General features: G+C 39.9%; 1 protein-coding gene across 2 annotated transcripts in view; it reads right to left on the bottom strand.

Moving 5' to 3' along the window:
- The window catches only part of NCAM2 (neural cell adhesion molecule 2), a 514501-nt gene that overhangs the window by 193466 nt on the left and 303256 nt on the right, over nucleotides 1–17779 (bottom strand). For both annotated transcript variants that reach the window (XM_005289286.4, XM_065576283.1), the window contains exons 6-7: nucleotides 13896–14013; nucleotides 9602–9762 (exon numbers count right to left, since the gene is read on the bottom strand). In XM_005289286.4, the coding sequence (XP_005289343.2) occupies nucleotides 9602–9762; nucleotides 13896–14013 (279 nt within the window). The remainder of the gene's footprint in view (nucleotides 1–9601; nucleotides 9763–13895; nucleotides 14014–17779) is intronic.

Genomic DNA, 17779 nt, shown 5'->3' with positions numbered 1-17779 from the left:
AGTACTATTGATCAGACAAGCAACCAATGGAATTAAAGAATTGTGCTGCCAATCCAGGCATGCCACTAATGAAATTATGGAATCTTGGGATGCCAATCCAGAAACGTTGAAGGTTTATGTTAACATAAACATAAATGCTTTTATTGTAAGTAAAGCACATACAATAAAATGTACTAACAAGCTGTGATCTTGCTGAGATATCTGTCTGGAATGAAAGAAGATTCAGGAAAGAAAGGACTTGCACACAAGCTTAGTTAAAGTGAAAATTGTTATGCAGAAAACAAAATGGACAGTCCCCTATAAGAAAAAAAAATCACAAATGGGACACTAACAAAGAGACTAAACATCCATCAGAGAAACAACCTTTAAAGGTAAGAAAAAAATGTCTGTTGTCTGAGCAGTCAAGGTCAGTCACTAGATAAGCTCTATGTAGTATTTTATCAATACATAAAGGTGATATTATTTCTCCAGAACATAAAGAGTAATCTACAGAATGATAAGTGTCCATCAGAAGTATTCATGGAAGATTATACAGAACCTTTTCTAATCTGTGACACTAGTTCCATATCTTCCCATTTAAATAAAATGCTGGGTTTGTTTTTGTTTGCTTTGTTTTTATCAGCTTTTAGGATTCAGGTTTTCAAGCTTTTCTCTGCAAAAGAATGAGGGTTAGAAACTTTATTTATTTTTAAGATGAGATTCTCACATAATCAAATAACTCGAAGAGGTAGCACTTTAAGAAAAATACCAAATATTGCAAGATTCGTAATAAAAATCACAAGACCTAGTAATACTGTAATGTTGTTGATTGTCCTTTTCTTTAATGTCTTCAAAAGAGCCCACAGTTTTACCCAGGGTCAGAAAGTTCCTGTAGGATCTTCGGACAAGGGGTTAATAAGACTCAGGACTAGGAAAAAGTTTAAGAGCAGAGACATTGCTGCTTCTGGAAAGAACTACCTCAAGCCAGCTAATCATAAAGATATAGCAAAACTGCAACCCCCTCTGCTTCCAGAATGGACATGAATTTGGTAAATATGCTGCAGGCCAATGAGAAGCCAAAGAAGAGACAGAACTACTTCAGATGCAGGTTCCTGAGACAGCATTGTAGGTTCTGAGGTAATCAGGACTTACAGATACACTTGTAAGGAAGGACTGACTTGGACAAATCTATCTTGAACCCATGGGCCATGAGGGAGAAGTCTCCTTCTGAGCAATTTTTCAATATCAAATTAATACAGTAGGAATCTAAAACTTCCTCTTCTGAGAGCACTGGTATCACTGTCTTTATAGCAAGGTATACTGGACTGTAACATTTTTTATCTCTTTTCTAGGAGAGCGCGCGCGCGCGAGAGAGAGGGAGGCCGAGGAGTAATAGGGAAGGCAAGAGGTAAATTTAGAAAATGTATAAACTAACTATAGGTGACAAAAGATCTTAGCCAGCTCATGGAATTAGATATGTTGTATTGCAGGTGGCCTTGATGCTGAGTGGAATGAATTGGGTCAGTGGTAGTTAGAAAGACGCTTCTTACAGCACACACAGGCTTAGCCACTGGTCCCCCTGCCTCGGGTACAGAACACTTTTGCTTTGTGGGAATGATAAATACTTGAAATTATATTTAGGATATTGATAACTCCTTGGTGTGCAGAGTTCACTTTTCTCCTCTGTAGAATGCACGGAATTCTTCCTCTGGGTAGATCTGTAGTGTTTAATCAGGGAACTTCCATTGGGTATTGATAGGCCTCCTTTTCTGAAGTTTATTAACCAATTTAATATATACAGCAAAAATATTACCCATTTGTATCCACTATAAAGGCTTCAATCAGCATGGATGGTAAATCTGGAGATAATGAAGGAAGTGGGGGGGAAGAATCATGTTCCAAAGGGCACGTCCCATTTTAGAGCTACTGTAGCATATCTATTTAGTCTTGAAACCCATGGGTAGCTGAGGCTCCTTCTTGCAAAATGCCTTCAGTGCAATGGGTTTGGAATATGTTGGGTTATGTCTAACTAAGGTAGAAAAGGAGATGGTAGTTGCATCGGCTCACTTGCCTGAAGAAATGAGGAGAAAGCAATAGCAGTAATATATTCTCTCCAACACTGCCATGCATCTCTTCTGCTGGAGGGCAATTGCCAGGAACTGTGTAATGGCAATGAAAGCTTTGCTAAGTCTCTTGCACATTGAATTGATAAACACTGGCTATTTAATCTTCCTTTCAGGTATAACTTTTAAGCAGTGCTTTGTTAAAAAATGATAGAGTTGGCAAAAAAAAGTTCTATCTTAAAAAGTTTTGAAATGAACGGAACCAATCATTGAAAACAGAACTCCTTTGGATTCTAGTGTCTGTTTTTATTGGAGAACAGAAATTGAAGTCTATAATCAACTCTCTTTCTTTCCCAAGACTTTGGTGTAGATTGAATTCCGATAAAATCTGTTGACAATGGCAAAAATGGAGGGAATTGCAAACATGCAGAATGGCAGAATCAAACTGCCAAGTGACCCAGTGAGGTAACAGCAATGATGTCCGTGAGCAACAAAAGAAGAAATAATAGAAACAAAATTTAAGTCCTGTACCCAGAGAGGAAATAAGCATAACTGATACAAAGCATAGGCACATATGTAATTAGAATTAGTTGTTTTTTTAATCTGGTCCCATTAATACACTTACTTTAGGTAAGCAAATATTGCAGTCTCCAAATGTGAGAATTAATGATTCAGAGAAGGGGCTTAGGTCTATAATGAGATGATGGAGAGTTTTGCGGGAGTGCTCTAGGGGGTTGAGCTTTGTTGGCTGACACAGGGTTTAGCAGGTAATTAGTACAGTACTTGTGCTCTTGTAATGTATGTCAGGGCACCTACAGCTTTTGGGTAGTCACCTCCAGATATATATTGTGACAAAGTTCCGAGCCTGTATTACTGGGTCCCGCGCTTCCTGGAGGATACAGTGGCCTCAGAAGCTTGCTAAAGCCCTCAATATGACCTCCCTTTCCCAGTATGGTGGCAAAGGTTACAGCTTATTGAGCTACTTTCATCATAGGCCGGTATGGGAGGTGGGAAGGTGGAATACCCACAGTCTCTGTTGCTCCTTAGAGCCCCGTAGGCACAGTTTGGTCTCCTGCCTGTACCAAAGTCCGTTCCCCCTCTCCAAGGGATTTCAGCCCAGGGACCCTAATGATAGCAGCTGTTGGCGGCTTCCCTCCTCCACTGATGCTGCTTTGATTCCCTGGGCGACTTCCCCATGGTCCCCTTTTCCAAGCTTCACCCTTACCTCAGCGTTCAGTAATGCTTCTTCTCTAGCTCCTTTCACCTGGGCTCCTCTCAAGAGAACTGGAAAGGAGAGCTTTTAAAACAGTATAAGTGGGACCTTAATTGGTTCCAGCTGGCTCCATTAGCATAACAGCCTTAGCAGACCCTTTGTCAGTTAATTGAGGTCAGGTGCCGGTATTAGCCTAATGACCTTACTGGTTAAATTGGTGTCAGGTGTCTTGATTGGCCTGGAGTAGCCCTTGTTTGGCTATCCAGGGAACAGGGACCTGCTCATATCTGCCTTCCACTACCCTCTTATATCCTTCTGGCCTGAGTCCGTCACAATATATATAAATACACCACACAGAGACAGAGATAATGGCCTAGAGAAATAAAAAGTAGAACTATAAGGTAAGATTGAAAAGAATGAGGCCTAGCTTATGACAAGAAAGGAGACAAACAGAAAAATAGAATATTTTAAATCAGTATGTAAGTAGGAATGTCCAGATAGCAGAAATAGTGGAAATGACAAAAACAGAAGAAAAAAAAATCAGTTAACACCCATGTTTCCCAGCAGGTATGGAAGGATCAAATAGAAATGAATTTATAGCAAAAACCTTGGCACAAGTCTTAAACATTAATTTGGACGAGATCTCCTGAATGGCATTGAATATCAATACGGAGCGACACTATGGCAGGAAAACAGAATGACAGAGAGAGATTACCAAGACTGGCTCATGATCAGATCCTCTATAAGGAAAATAGCATGTTTCTGATATCTTCCTGATATAAGCCTCATCACAGAGAACAGATATAAAATCCTAGCAAAGATCAAAAAATATTGTGTTCCAGAAAATAGAGGTAGAAGTTCTGTAATCTTCCAACGTTAGGATTTTATATAAGGAGAAAACATCTTTTGGGGGAGTGGAAAATAGCAAACTAATTATTGAATAAAATAAAAACTGTAGCCCATATAACAAATCCAAACAATGATATTGATAAGCACAGACGTAGGCATATTAACTCAGAAAACACAGCATTCTAAAACCTTTACTACCCTCTCAGCTACATCGTCTGGAGTTTAAAAGTGTGGAGTTGTAACTTATTATATTACTACTTAACCTTTATATTGAAGCACTGACAGATCAGCGCTTCATTGTGCTGCATACCCTACAAACATATAGTAAATGAGAGTCCCTGCCCCAAAGATCTTGCATTCTAAAGAAAAAAATAAATAACAGGTGGATGAGAGAGACAAGCAGGAAGTAGGGTTTCAAGGACAATAAAAAAAACCTGATAGGATGTTTTAGCATAGATTGGCCGTGTGCACAATTCTGAGCAGTAATCAGACGTTATCTTCCTAATCATTATCAGACCGCAGGTTTCTGAATGAACTATGTCATTTAAGGAGGGATTTGAAGGAGAAGGTGTTGTCTTTACAGATTATGACTAGGAGTTTTCTCTTTGTGTAAGGGACAACGTGGAAGAAAGAGTCTTGGGGGAGAAAAGGAATATCAGGCAATCAAAGCTGGCATTGTTAGGGTGAATGCAAGGTATTGTGAAAAAGTAGTATGATAAAGATTGTGCAGATATTTGTAGGATATGATAAGGAATTAGTGTTGGGTGCAATGATTCTCTCTTATTTTCCCTCATTTCTTGGAAACAGTAGAAGGATTATTAGATTATTATAACTGAAATATACCCAGTAGATCATATAGCTATTGTGTGAGCCCATGTCATACAGGAGCCTCCTACACCTGCCCATTCAATCCCTACCTCTGGTGAGGTGCTGCTGCACTCTGGTGGCTTGGCCACTGGGGACCTTAATTCTACTCCTCACCCCTCCCCTTGTCTGTCCCATGCTACTGTCACCCTTTTCTTCATCCCTTTCTTGGGGGATGACCCTCAGGAGGTGGTATTTGTATTCCTCTTCCTTGCTCCACTGTGTGCTGCTGTGCTCCCTCTGCCACTCACTCCCATGCAGTGACAATGCAGTGCACATGGTGCTGCACCAGCGTTCTGATACCATTGAGGGAGGACTGCTCATGCCCCTGCCCAAAGGCTGCAGGGCCACTGATGGTGCCCAGCCGGAGGATGATCGGGAGTCTGTGGGCTCAGTTGAGGCTGCAGAGCTCTCAGACTCTACCATGCTCTGGAACAAGCTGCGCCTGTTGTTGGCAGACACACATGGCTCCACGGGGAAGGTGCAGCTCACTCTGCAGCGGTGGGGAGGATTTTAATCTTTTACTCCAGGCTGTGAGAGCTGTGATGGGGGAAGGCAAAAGGACCAGGAAACAGGATGATGCAGCCTACCAGTGGGCCTGCAGTTTCTGCAATTCTTTGATTGCATTTGGGATCAACCACAGTTGGCTGCGTGGCTCCGCAGGGGTGGGCAGCGGCTGTAGGGTGAGTCTCCACAGGTGCCAAGTACTCTCTTTTCTTTGGGCAGGTGGGTGGGTGGGAGTTTTCTGTGATGTTTCTGGAGGAAACTTGCACTGATTCAGCTGTCAAAGGGGATGAGGAGTACTTCAGCCACTTCACCAAGCTCTCAGGTGGGGTGGCAACCCTATTTTCCCCACACCTATTGTCCAAGATACTGGGGCTTGCTAAGGTCACACTGGGACACCTTCTGCACCTCCAGGACTGTATGGAGGGGCTGATTCTCAAGCTGATTAACATTTATGCCCTGATACTGGGCCCGGCGGTGCAGCAGGCATGAGTTCCTAGTCCTAGGTGGGGACTTCAACACCACCCTGAACCACAGGACCACCTTGGGAGACAGAAATGAACATTCTCAGGAGCACCACTGACTACAACTCTCTGGTAGATATCTGGTGCAACCACCACCTGGATGACTCCACCATCTTCGCTTATGTCCAGATGGAGGACACTTGGTCATGCCCCTCAGAGTTGGACCTAATTTATATTTCCTGATTTAACATCTTGTAGGAGAACTCTTCCAGCATTAGGCTGGCCCCATTCTTGCACCACCACATGGGGGCATGACAGCCTCAATGACATCTGAGAGGCTGGAGCTGGCCTACAGGCATTTCAATAACAGTCTTTTTGAGGATGTGTGCTTTGTAGCATCATTCCAGGAGTTCTGGCTGGCCTGGCAAAGGCAGAAGCAGAGGCACATCTTTGCCTTGGCACGGAGGTGGTGGGACCTGTCCCTCTGCAGAGAATGTCAAGAGAAGTGGGATGAACTTTGGGCCTTCAATGACCATCTGGCCTGTGCTCCTTTCATTTGATCCTGCATCCAGCTTCTTTGGGAGATGGATTGTGGCTCCCACTTCTTCTACACCTGGAGAAAAAGAGAGGGCCAAAAAGCACATCACCTGCCTCCTGGCAGAGGACAGTATCCCTCTCATGGACCCAGTGGAGATGTGGGGAAAGGTTAGGGCCTTCTATGCCAGCCTCTTCTCCCCGGAACCGACTGATGCCAATACCTCTGGGGTCCGGTGGGACAAACTCCTTATGGTCAGTATAGGAGACTGGGACTGGCTAGAGCACCCTCTCACTCTGGCTGAGTTCTTGGAAGCCCTCCATCTGATATCCACCAACAAATCTCCATGAATTAACGTGCTGACCCTGGAGTTGTACCACTAGTTCTAAGACATTCCTGTCTGGACCTCTTCACCATCTGGGCCAAGTCCTTAGGAATCAGGGAGCTCCCCATGTCGTCTTGGTGGGCTGTGTTTGAACTGCCGCCTAAGAAGGGTTACCTTCATGACCTAAGGAAATGGCATCTTAGTCTGTGTCTCACTCCTCAACTCCTCAACACAGACTACAAGGTCATAGCGAAAGTCATCTTGCTGGGGCTGGGGTCTGTGCTAGACATGGCACACCAAAATCGGACCTACATCATCGTGGGCAGGACCATCTTTGATAACCATGAGAAACCATGTAGGGCCAGTCCGTGCTCTACTCTGGTTCCATAGCCCACTAGGGATATTAGCTGGCAGCTCCTCCATGGACCATTGTGTTCATTTGTGACCATTGTGTTCATTTATAACAGATTTTGGTGTATAATTTCTTAGGGTTCTTTAAAAAACAACAACAACACAACTTAATCAAACTCCATCATATAGCATCATACTAACGCTCACATGGGTCATCAACAGGGCTGAAACCCTTAGATCCACTGTACAGACCTCTGCCACTTCAGCTATCAGAGAACATAATGCACTTGGCTGACATCCTCTTTGTAACACAGCACTCTGCTAGTGAGTTTCACTGATATTTGCTTACACCACAGGACTGGTGAGAGTTAGGAATCATGAGTTCCCTTCCAGACGCTGCAGATGAGTGTGATCGAGTGAACACAGACTCTCTTGCCCATTCTTCCCAAACTTAACCCCTTCTGTCCTGCCCCTTCCAATCTATCTTACTTCCAGTTCTCTCTCTTCCTTACACCAGGATCCTCGTCCCAGTCCCATTCTCCTTGCCTAACTACTCCTAATCACCAATTCTCAGGCTTCTCATCTAAGTCCCAGCTTCCTTCCTCGATCAGTCTCAGTTTCCATATAGGATGGTCTGTTCACAAGTCATGCCAATACTGTATTAGGGTGACCAGATGTCCCGATTTTATAGGGACAGTCCCGATTTTTGGGTCTTTTTCTTATATAGGCTCCTATTACCCCCCTCCCCCATTCCCAATTTTTCACACTTGCTGTCTGGTCACCCTAATACTGTATACAGGCTGATGTAGAAAGCCATTAGATAGGACAGGGAAAGTTTAGGCTGAAGGTTAGGGTTATAGATATGTCATTTACACAGACCAATGTTCCCAACATCCTGCAGAAGTGGTGCAGAGGGGTCATGGTTGATGATTGGTTGGGATGTGGATTCCACTTTCCCAAGACCCTTCTCATGCCATCCTCTTAGAGACAACTTTATACAGATGGAGTGGATTTAATCCTTAGTATTACTTCTATAAAAAGGTAGAAATTAGCCCTTTTGAAAAAACAAACAAACTAACCTGGACTTAATAGATAAATTGAAAAAACATAGTAGTATATTTGCTTTCAACATTGTTGCATCAGTCATTTCAATTGTTAATATTTAGTGTTAATTTCAATGAATATTTATGTATACTTTTTGTTTTAATTATGTATTTTCAGAATTATAATGGTCAAGTTCTTTCATATTTCAGATTCCCCCCCACACACACTGCCAATGTAAATAGCAGCTTTGCTCTACTATACTATATTTTTAATTTAACAATTTAGGAGACATTATTTTATGGTGGCAACATTATGTGCTGATATAAATGTGAGAATTTTTTTTTGTCTTCTCTGGGGTTTATTTTCTCCCCTTCTTTCTTTATCTGACATTGTGCACCTGGGATGTTTCTTTACTTTAGGGCTTTAGTGAAAAAATTATAGCCTTGTTCCTGCAGTCTGATTCTGCAGTCTTGACCTCTTCACCCACACAGAGCCTTAGTGTCGGCAATGGGGCTCCATCTACATGGAACTCCATTAAAGCTAACAGTATTACACCTGTGTAAGCAGAAGGGTCCACCCACATAGGTTGGCTTGGAGGAACAGGGTTCATAAACAGCAATAAGATTTTTCGACTTTCTCACGTAAAAAACAAAAAAAAAGTATATTAAGATCAACCAATACATTTTAAAAAAATGAATAAAATAAATAATAAATACCCTGCTTTTGTATGGTTTTATCTGGCTTAAAAATTCTGTATTTAGAAGGCTAAATATCCTGTTTTTGACCCACAAGGTTTCCTCTTCTTTTTCTCACAGTCCAACAACCAACTTTGAAAAGGAATCCAGAGAAAATTAACAATTTACCAGTTCAGTGTTCTGTATCTGAATTGTAGAACAGCAGATACTGAAGATAAAAGAATTGCAAAGTCAAATTTAGGAGTAAAGGTTAAAGTGGCCAACAGCCGGGAAAGCTTTCCTTGTAACCCAATGCCAAAAGTTGGCAGCTGCATCAATAGGCACCTCCGGGGGGCACGATTCCATATAAACTCGTGAATTATAATTTCCCCTCAGTAACTGTTGCGTGTATTTAATAAATAAATAAATAAATAAATAAACTAAGCTGGCATTTGGACCTCAAAAGTCCATACTTTATAACCTCACTCGGCTTCTTGATACTTTATTTTCCTCCATGTTTTGATGTCTACAAATAAAATTGTGACCTCAATATGGGCCTAATCCTCAAATGGCATAAATTGCCAGTGTTCCACTGACTTCATTTTATACCCAGTGAGGATCTGTCACAATATGTCTTTTTATATCAAATATTACAACCAGCTGCAATCAGATAACTGTGACAAAACAAAAACAAAGAAACAAAATAGCATGATAGTATATGCCGTGAAATACTTACCAAAAACTTGGAGGAATGTCTGCTTTTTATCATTTCCTGCTTTATTTTTTGCTCCACAAACATAAGGACCTGCATCAATATTTTTGATATCTCTGATTGTTAATTCTGTATTGCTTCCTCTCAAAATATATTTTTCACTTTCATCAATAAGTTTGCCATTCCTGAAGAATAAAAGGGATTTATAATCACACAGTGTATTTCATAATCTGATTTAGAAGTGTCAGTCACTTCAGTGATTTCCACTGGTGGAAGTGACTATTTTGCTATCTTAAAAAGCACACCAAAAAATGTGTGGTAGAGACTGGCATTATATTTGGAAAGCAGTTGATTTCACTCTGATGTAAATTGTTGGAGTGGGTAATTGCGTGTCTTTATAAATGTGTCCAAATTCTGGGCATAAGGGAATCATTCTGGATTGTATCTTGATGCTCAGAACTCCTTGTCATATGATTTTTATTACCATGTTCTAAAATACAAATTAATTAGAAACAATATAACATTTTCATTCCAATAAGTTTTAACATTGATTTAATGACACTACTATTGACATTAGTGCAATAATGTATAAAAATAGTTTCATACTACTTACACATATAGTACACTGGCACATAAACAACTTGTGTCAGTTTTTTCTTCTCAGCTGTTGTTGGCTAGCCACACAACAGTAAACAAACTAACCTCTAGTCACTGGGATATATGCAGTGCAGATGGTTTAGAAATAATGAAACCTGTGAATACTCTGATGGTTGATCAGTACTTGAGCAACTCACTTCAGCACCCTGGCATATACTCAATTATATTGTGCACTTTTTCTACTAGAATGTAATCCTAGTAAGCTAAGCCCGCCGCTGCGTGCCATCAAAAATCGGCTCGCGTGCCGCCTTTGGCACGTGTGCTGTAGGTTGCCAACCCCTGCGCTAGCATGTAGCATAAGCGTGTAGATATCTTGGCATAAACGCAAATCTTCTATTCCTTTTGACGTAAGTGGTAAATAAATGACAATAATAGTACTCTGCATATTTCTAGCACTTTTCACCTTAAGATCTCTATGTGCTTTTTATATAGTACCCATTTTACAGATAAGTAAACTGAGGCACAGAGATGATAAGAGACTTGCCCAAGGACACAGAACTCAATGGCATAGTTGGAAACAGAATGCAAAGTCATGGCTCTCAAACAATAGATCACATTTCTTCTCATAGTCTACTTTAAAATCTAACACAATCAAACTCTAGTGGGGGAGTGAAGATGAATCTAAATAGGATTTTTCTGATAGCTTGGGAAAACAAAGGCCAAAATAACATTGTTTCACCAATAACATAAATAGCATACAATACTAAACAAGACAAAATAACATTCTAACCCCATACCTGAACAAAAGCTCTGTGTAGGTCAAAGCTTGTCTCTTTCACCAACAGAATTTGATTCAATAAAATATATTACCTCACCGACCATATTTCTATAATGTCAATGAAGCAGTAATGCTGAGGAAACACTTTGAATTAGGTTCCAAATATAGACCTATAGGTCAATCTCTTGTAAAAGCATCCTCATGTTGGCTACAAGTGGCAAGATTTTGGTGGAGTAAACTTTAAAATTAACTTATCAGAAATAATAAGAAAGGTAAATATTTTGATCTGTTTTTTTCCTCAAACCTGCTCTATTAATTACAGAAGAAACAAAATCTGAATGGATTTTTTTGCTTCACTGGCAATTCCAAAAATAAATAAAATAAAATAATTTGGGGTCAACCTGAAAAGATTTTTTATTTGTTTTGGGCTAACTGAAGTGATAAAAAATCAATGTTTTGTTTAATCCAAAACAAAAAGATTAATTTTTATTTTAAACATTTTTTCACATTTTTATTTAATAAAAATAAAATTAAATATTTCAAAACAAAAAGTAGCATCTAGGTGCTGTCACCAACAGGGCTGGCTCTGGCTTTTTTGCCGCCCCAAGCAAAACAAAAACGTGTGGGGCGGACGGAGCCAAGGTGCAGGGGGACTCGCTGCGCTGCAGTCGTGCCCCGGGCAACAGAGTGTGCGTCCCAGCTAGTGGGAGGGAGCGGAGGGGGGGGAGAGAGAAGAGGGGCGGCCAAGGCTTCCGTCAGCTGGGGCGCTTGCCATGCAGCCCCTCCCGCTGCGCCGCTTGCCGGGTGGGCTTTGCACCACTCCGGTCGGCGGGGAGGGAAGGACGTGGGCTGCCTTGCCGGGATTGCTGCAGACCTGGCACCGGCTGGGGCAGATGGAGCGCGCAGCTCGCTCCGAGCAGGGTGCTCCCCTCCTCCGCGCCGCTGCCCCCTACAGGGCGGCTGGATCAGCGAAGCAAAAAAAAAAAAAAGGATTGGAGGGAAACCACTTCTTAGAATCTGCCGCTTGCTCGACTGGTGCCTGGAGCCGGCCCTGGTCACCAAGATCAAAGCCTCATTGTAGCAGGCATTGTAATAACACATAATCAAAGACAGTCCTGCTTCCCCTGAGAGCTTATATTGTAAATAGACAAAACAAATGAAGGCAGGAGGAGAAACAGAGAAGTGAATTGATTTCCCTAAGGTCTCATAGCACAGGTCAGAGGCAGAGCTAGGAATAAAACCCAAGTCCACTGGCTCACAAGCCTTTACCACATTCACTAGACCACACAGTGGCTCAGGGCCTGAGTAAGGCTTTATCGACTAGAGGTATAGGAAGGTCTACAACAACCATTTTTCTTAGTGAAGAGTCATTATTGCTACTGAAGGAAGATCTGGTTCACTAGTATCTGATCCACAGAATATTTGTATAGGGCCTTCTGTAAGGTGTTTCATTTGTTTGTATATTTTACTGTGATACTTTCAAATTAAAGTATACTAAAGATATGGCACTGAAGACTGACAATTCTAAACATATAGCTCCCCAAGACACAAGATGACTGTGTCCATTCTTTTCATCTTGAACATGTAAAACACCATGTTCAATTGTCTTCTTGCAGTGAGGCAAATGAGGTTATCAGATTTCTGATAAACTCAAGAGACTTCTGCCCAGCTGGGAGCTACATTTTATAACATGACCTCAAAGGGATACCAAATTCCCAAAGTGTGAAACTTTTGTTTGTGAATTTCAAATTACTACTTCAAATAATTTGGGCTTTGAATGATTTCTGTTATTTTTGTTTCATCTGAGAGGAACTGAATTCTCATCTATATTAGTGAGTGGGGCAAAGATGGCACTTATTTGCATCTTCTGCAATCCAAATGAATTCATGTGAGACAAAGTCAGCATACCATCTGACACAATATGTGTCATAAAGCAGGTATCAGTTAAGGGAAACCAACATCTACCTAAGATGAATCTAACAGACTCTCTTAAGTTTCAAATGCTGAGTAACAATGAGAGAAGATAGCTGAGGAGAATCACTACAGAGTCCAGTGCACGCTGAAAGATGTTCACTAATCTCTTGGTCGCTTTGAAAGAGCACATAGGGGGACAATTCATTCAAGCCCCAAATAGAAATACATGTCCATACAAGGAATCTGAGCTATTTCACACCCTGATATTGGACTGCATCCTTCGTGAATAGATCAGGTGTTGAAACAAAAGGCATATAAGTCCGTTCCATAAATATGCATGCAAAAGTGAGATCCTTAGAGACGTTATGTGGCAAATTTTCAAAATTGCACAGTTTTAACCATATAAATCTCACTGACTTCACCTGGAAGCTATACCCTATATCCCCCAAACAGTTTTCTGTTTTTAAGAGAATCAGATTTGCAAGAGTATCCACAACCTGTCTGTAATTAATGGAATCAAATATTCAGACAAACTAACACAACACACAGAACCCATACCTGTTACTGAATATCTGGCTGCACTGAAATATCAGATGACTAAAATCAGCTTAAGATAGATATTTTTTTACATTGTATTGATGTATAATATGATACTGTTACTCTGTGTGTTGGACATGTATTTATAGCATTAATCTGTATTCTGTGTTATTTTAGGTAGTTGTATATGGGATTGGAGTGTGAAAATTTCATGGAGAAATTGAGAAATACATCCATAGCCTTTTTTAAAGTCATAGGTTCTTCAGCTTTATTTGTTTCTCCTTTAATGTGAGGCACGTTAAAATATGTTAGATATTTTCCAATTTCTCTTTCTTGATGATAAACATAGTTTGATCAAATGTGTGTTATTTAATTTGTTTAGCAATTCCCTATAAACAGCCATAAACACAATGGAGATAGTTTATTTCAATATGATACAAACTTGTAGCATATTTCAAATCTTTCTGATATACAGATCTAAACTGAACTTACCTATGCCAGCTGATTTCAGGTTCAGGAGAGCCAGTGGCTCTACAGAATAAAGTAATTGCCTCTCCCCGATCTGCTGTAGCATTAAAGGACTTCTGTAGCAAAGTAATTGCTGGAGGAACTGAAGGAAATGTAAAAAAATACATGTGAGGTAAAATAATTGAAAAAAATATAAAGTTTCAACTGCTTCTGTGGAAACTTTGAGCAGAGCAATCCTTATTAAGCATTCCATTTACAAATACAAAATGAAGTCAGCCTATAATATCAGATAACACTATATTTGCATTCTTGTATTTCCTTCAGACAACATTAATCGTGATTATTCCATTTTAATGTTATCAAACCACTTGTGTATGGTTTCTTTTGAACTAAACTAACAACAAAATGAATATAAGCATGTTTTTCTCCTGATCTGCTTTATTAAAAAAGATTTAAAAGTAGCTGAAGGACGATAGCTACTGGGTGCATGTCAGTGCAAAGAGACTGATTAGTGTTAATTAAACTACCTGAAATGAAAATGTCTCTCTTTTCTCCTCCCTCTTTGACACAATCGTGCAGCTGACAGACAACCATGCACTGATGTGAGACGGCACTTTCAAATTAGGTGTCAACCCTTAATGTTCTTCTTGATTAAACATATTTAATTCTTCTAAACAAACTACAGTATATTTTCTGGACAGGAATATCATCAGCTTAAAATGATACATTGTGATAGAGTTCTCCATATACAGTCCATATCTAAAATTACATTTCCAAAAATTCCAACTAATTATTGTGTCCTGGTAATTGCATAGTTTGCATTTTTGATATAATGCAGTTATTACTAAAACAACAGTAATTTGCACTGAACACCTCACCAACATTCATAATAACAAGCAGTTTCAAGAACCAATAAAGCAGAAGATGTCATTTAATATCTCCATTCATGATACTAATTTTGCTATTCTACTGGAATGGGCTTAAGATGGATGGTATGAATCTTAATTTCCACAAGATTCCTACTCAAGATGAACTAAAAGCATCTATTATATTATTAGAGACGTCATAGTTAGACATCTTTGATAGATAAGCAAAAATCCCAATTCCTCTGCGGCCAAGCAGATTTAAAATCACATGTGTTCTTTGCTTGTACTGTACCAAAGAGAGAAGCTCAAGGACTTTGACCTGAATTTTCTGCCATCAAGTTCACTTTGCTCTGCTGCCTGACTTCCACACTACCTGTGTTGGAATGCCACTCCCCAGAATAAGGAAAGAAAGAGGGTGTATTGGAAGAGGACAGAACAGGGAGAATAGGAGATCTGTTTTCTACCAAGCCCAATTCTCTGCTGGCAAGGATATCCTGTCAGCAGGATAACTTAGAGGTGCCCCTGTGCAGCTTTAACTTATGTGGTGGCTGTTGGGTGAGGATCAGGGAACCAAAAACAGCTCCCTGTCAGTCTCCTCCCTCCACTGTACCCAAGCTCTGCTTGGCCAGAGGAGAGAATGAAGCCCTTTTTCATTGACAGATCACTGCCTCCCTCTTTCAATTTCAAAACATCTCTCTGGCAATTACAGCAATTTCTTATATGGCAAAATATTAGGAATGTGTTTAATTAATTTGTAGCTATTTTGTGATTTGCTCTAGCTCCTGGACCTGAGCAGGAACCAACTCCAGGTAATCAGACAGCTCTTTGTGGACCAACAGCAAGTTCTCCAATGACCACAAACTCCGCTGAAGTTAAGAATTTCAAGATTATGGACTCAATTCAGCAACTTGCTTAATAATTTCAAATGATAAAAAAGAGATATAATGAAGTAATTTTATTCTAAGCCTCATTCTTTCTTTGTAGGCCCAAGGCTTCCAAACATTTGAGTTTCCCATCCATCTTGATTTACCTGTAATTTTATTTGTGGTTCAAGCCTATTAGGTACCATTAAGACAAGATGGTAATAAAGAGGGAGCTTAAGAGAGAAACAATGAACTGAAAACTCCAGAAACTAACAATTACATATCAAACACATTTTCTTAAAAAAAAAAAAAAAAGCTTTTAAACTTTTGTTTGTTGACCTGGATTTTGTTAGCATTTTACCTATAGTACAATAAAGTCAAGATAACTAATCCACTGAATAGCCATTCGATGCTAAATCAGCTCTTGGAGGGTTCAGAATACATCTTTCCCTTGTCATCCATGAAAACTAATTAGAGAGAATAATTTGTGGAAGAGAGATCATCAGGAAACACATACCTTATAATTAGGCTTGGAAGGATTAGTTTTTAATCAGATAATGTCAGCATATATTCTATACAATTTTGACTTCAAAACTAGACAAATAAATGAACTGAAGGATGGAAAATGATGTAAGATCAACAGGTCCTATGACTTCTCATTAACCAGAAATTCTAAATTCCAGTCCTGCTTTCAAGGACACCCGGAGAAATGAGAAATATCTCAGTAATCAGACTGAAATAAATTACCACTAAAATATTCTAACACTAATGTAAGGTAGGTTCAGCAGAGAATTGTGTTGAGATACTACACTGATGGGTGACAATATAAAATCTTAAAATATGTATAATAGGATTCTACATGTTTCCCACACCCTATATCTAATGACACAGAACAAGTGGCAATACATTAGGCCTGCTTCTTCTCCCATTGAAGTCAACAAGCCTGTTGTTATTTACTTTAATGAGAACAGTCTGAGGCCCTTACTGCCCTTCTGTACTAGTATTCGTGTCTTCTGTCAACTGTAATTCAGTTGCTTGTATCATCAGTGAAGTGAAGATACATTTACTTCTTGCCCCATCACGTCTGTACAATATACAGTGGGCATAAATGGCAAAAAGTACATAAGCACCATTTCAGATATTAGAATAATCTGAGGGGAAAAGCAAGCTCCAAACTTATTCTATGACACCAACCAAACCAGGTGCACTATGCTCTGAGGGAACCTCACTTTTCATAAATCAAAGTGAAATCAGGTGCTAATGTGCAAATGTACATTTCAGATGTTCTATTTTTAATATATTTCAGACAATGTACGGGACTTGCTGTGAGAAAATTCTGGAGAAAAGGTATGCATGCATAATCAAATATTTGAATGTAATGACTGACGACTGGAAGATGATAATGAAGATTTTGTCTTCAGATAGATAGCTCCAATTATACTGTCTTCCTGGTCATAGATACAAACTACAAGAGCACAATAACTTCAGCTCTTTCCATCACAAAGTACTGCATTATTTTTCTGAGCACTGTTTCCTGAAATGAGATATTCAAATGGTGCAATAATAATATGCCAATAAGTTATACTTATTATTGTAGCATATGTATGATTGGACATAGAAATATTGTATTCCCAGAACAAGGAACCTCCACAGTTGACTGTCAGTTATCTAGACAGATATATTACAAACCTTTTTTTCAGGACATTCATGGCATTTTCCTCTCCTCACAAATTAGAAGGGAGGATTTTTATTTATTTTTAATGTAGTTTGAGAACCAAGCTATCAAGGTATTCAGCAGAGGCTCTCTGTCATCCGACTGTGACCAGAACATTGATTACTAAATAATTTTTTCCATACGGAATTGACCTGACATCCACACGTATGAAGAGATACTGTTGGGTTTCAACTCATTCCTTCATTTTAGTTTTCCATTTGAATCTATTCTACCTGTGAGTAAGGCAATGTTAAGAAAACCAGCCTAACAGTCGAATTAGTCTCCTCTATGACTGCAATCCCTCTCTCCACTAACCTCTAAGGGGTGCCAGGGAGGAGGAAGGGTCTTCCAACAGATACACCATTCGTCCTCTCCCCAAAACGGAGGGAATCATCTCCACAACACAATCAACCCAAGCTATGAGAGCCTAATATTTATATTCTAGCTGTGAATTATTTTTCCCCT

Source organism: Chrysemys picta, chromosome 1, assembly GCF_011386835.1.
Source record: "Chrysemys picta bellii isolate R12L10 chromosome 1, ASM1138683v2, whole genome shotgun sequence".
Lineage (NCBI taxonomy): Eukaryota > Metazoa > Chordata > Testudines > Emydidae > Chrysemys > Chrysemys picta.
This window is presented reverse-complemented; position numbering and strand designations above follow the sequence as displayed.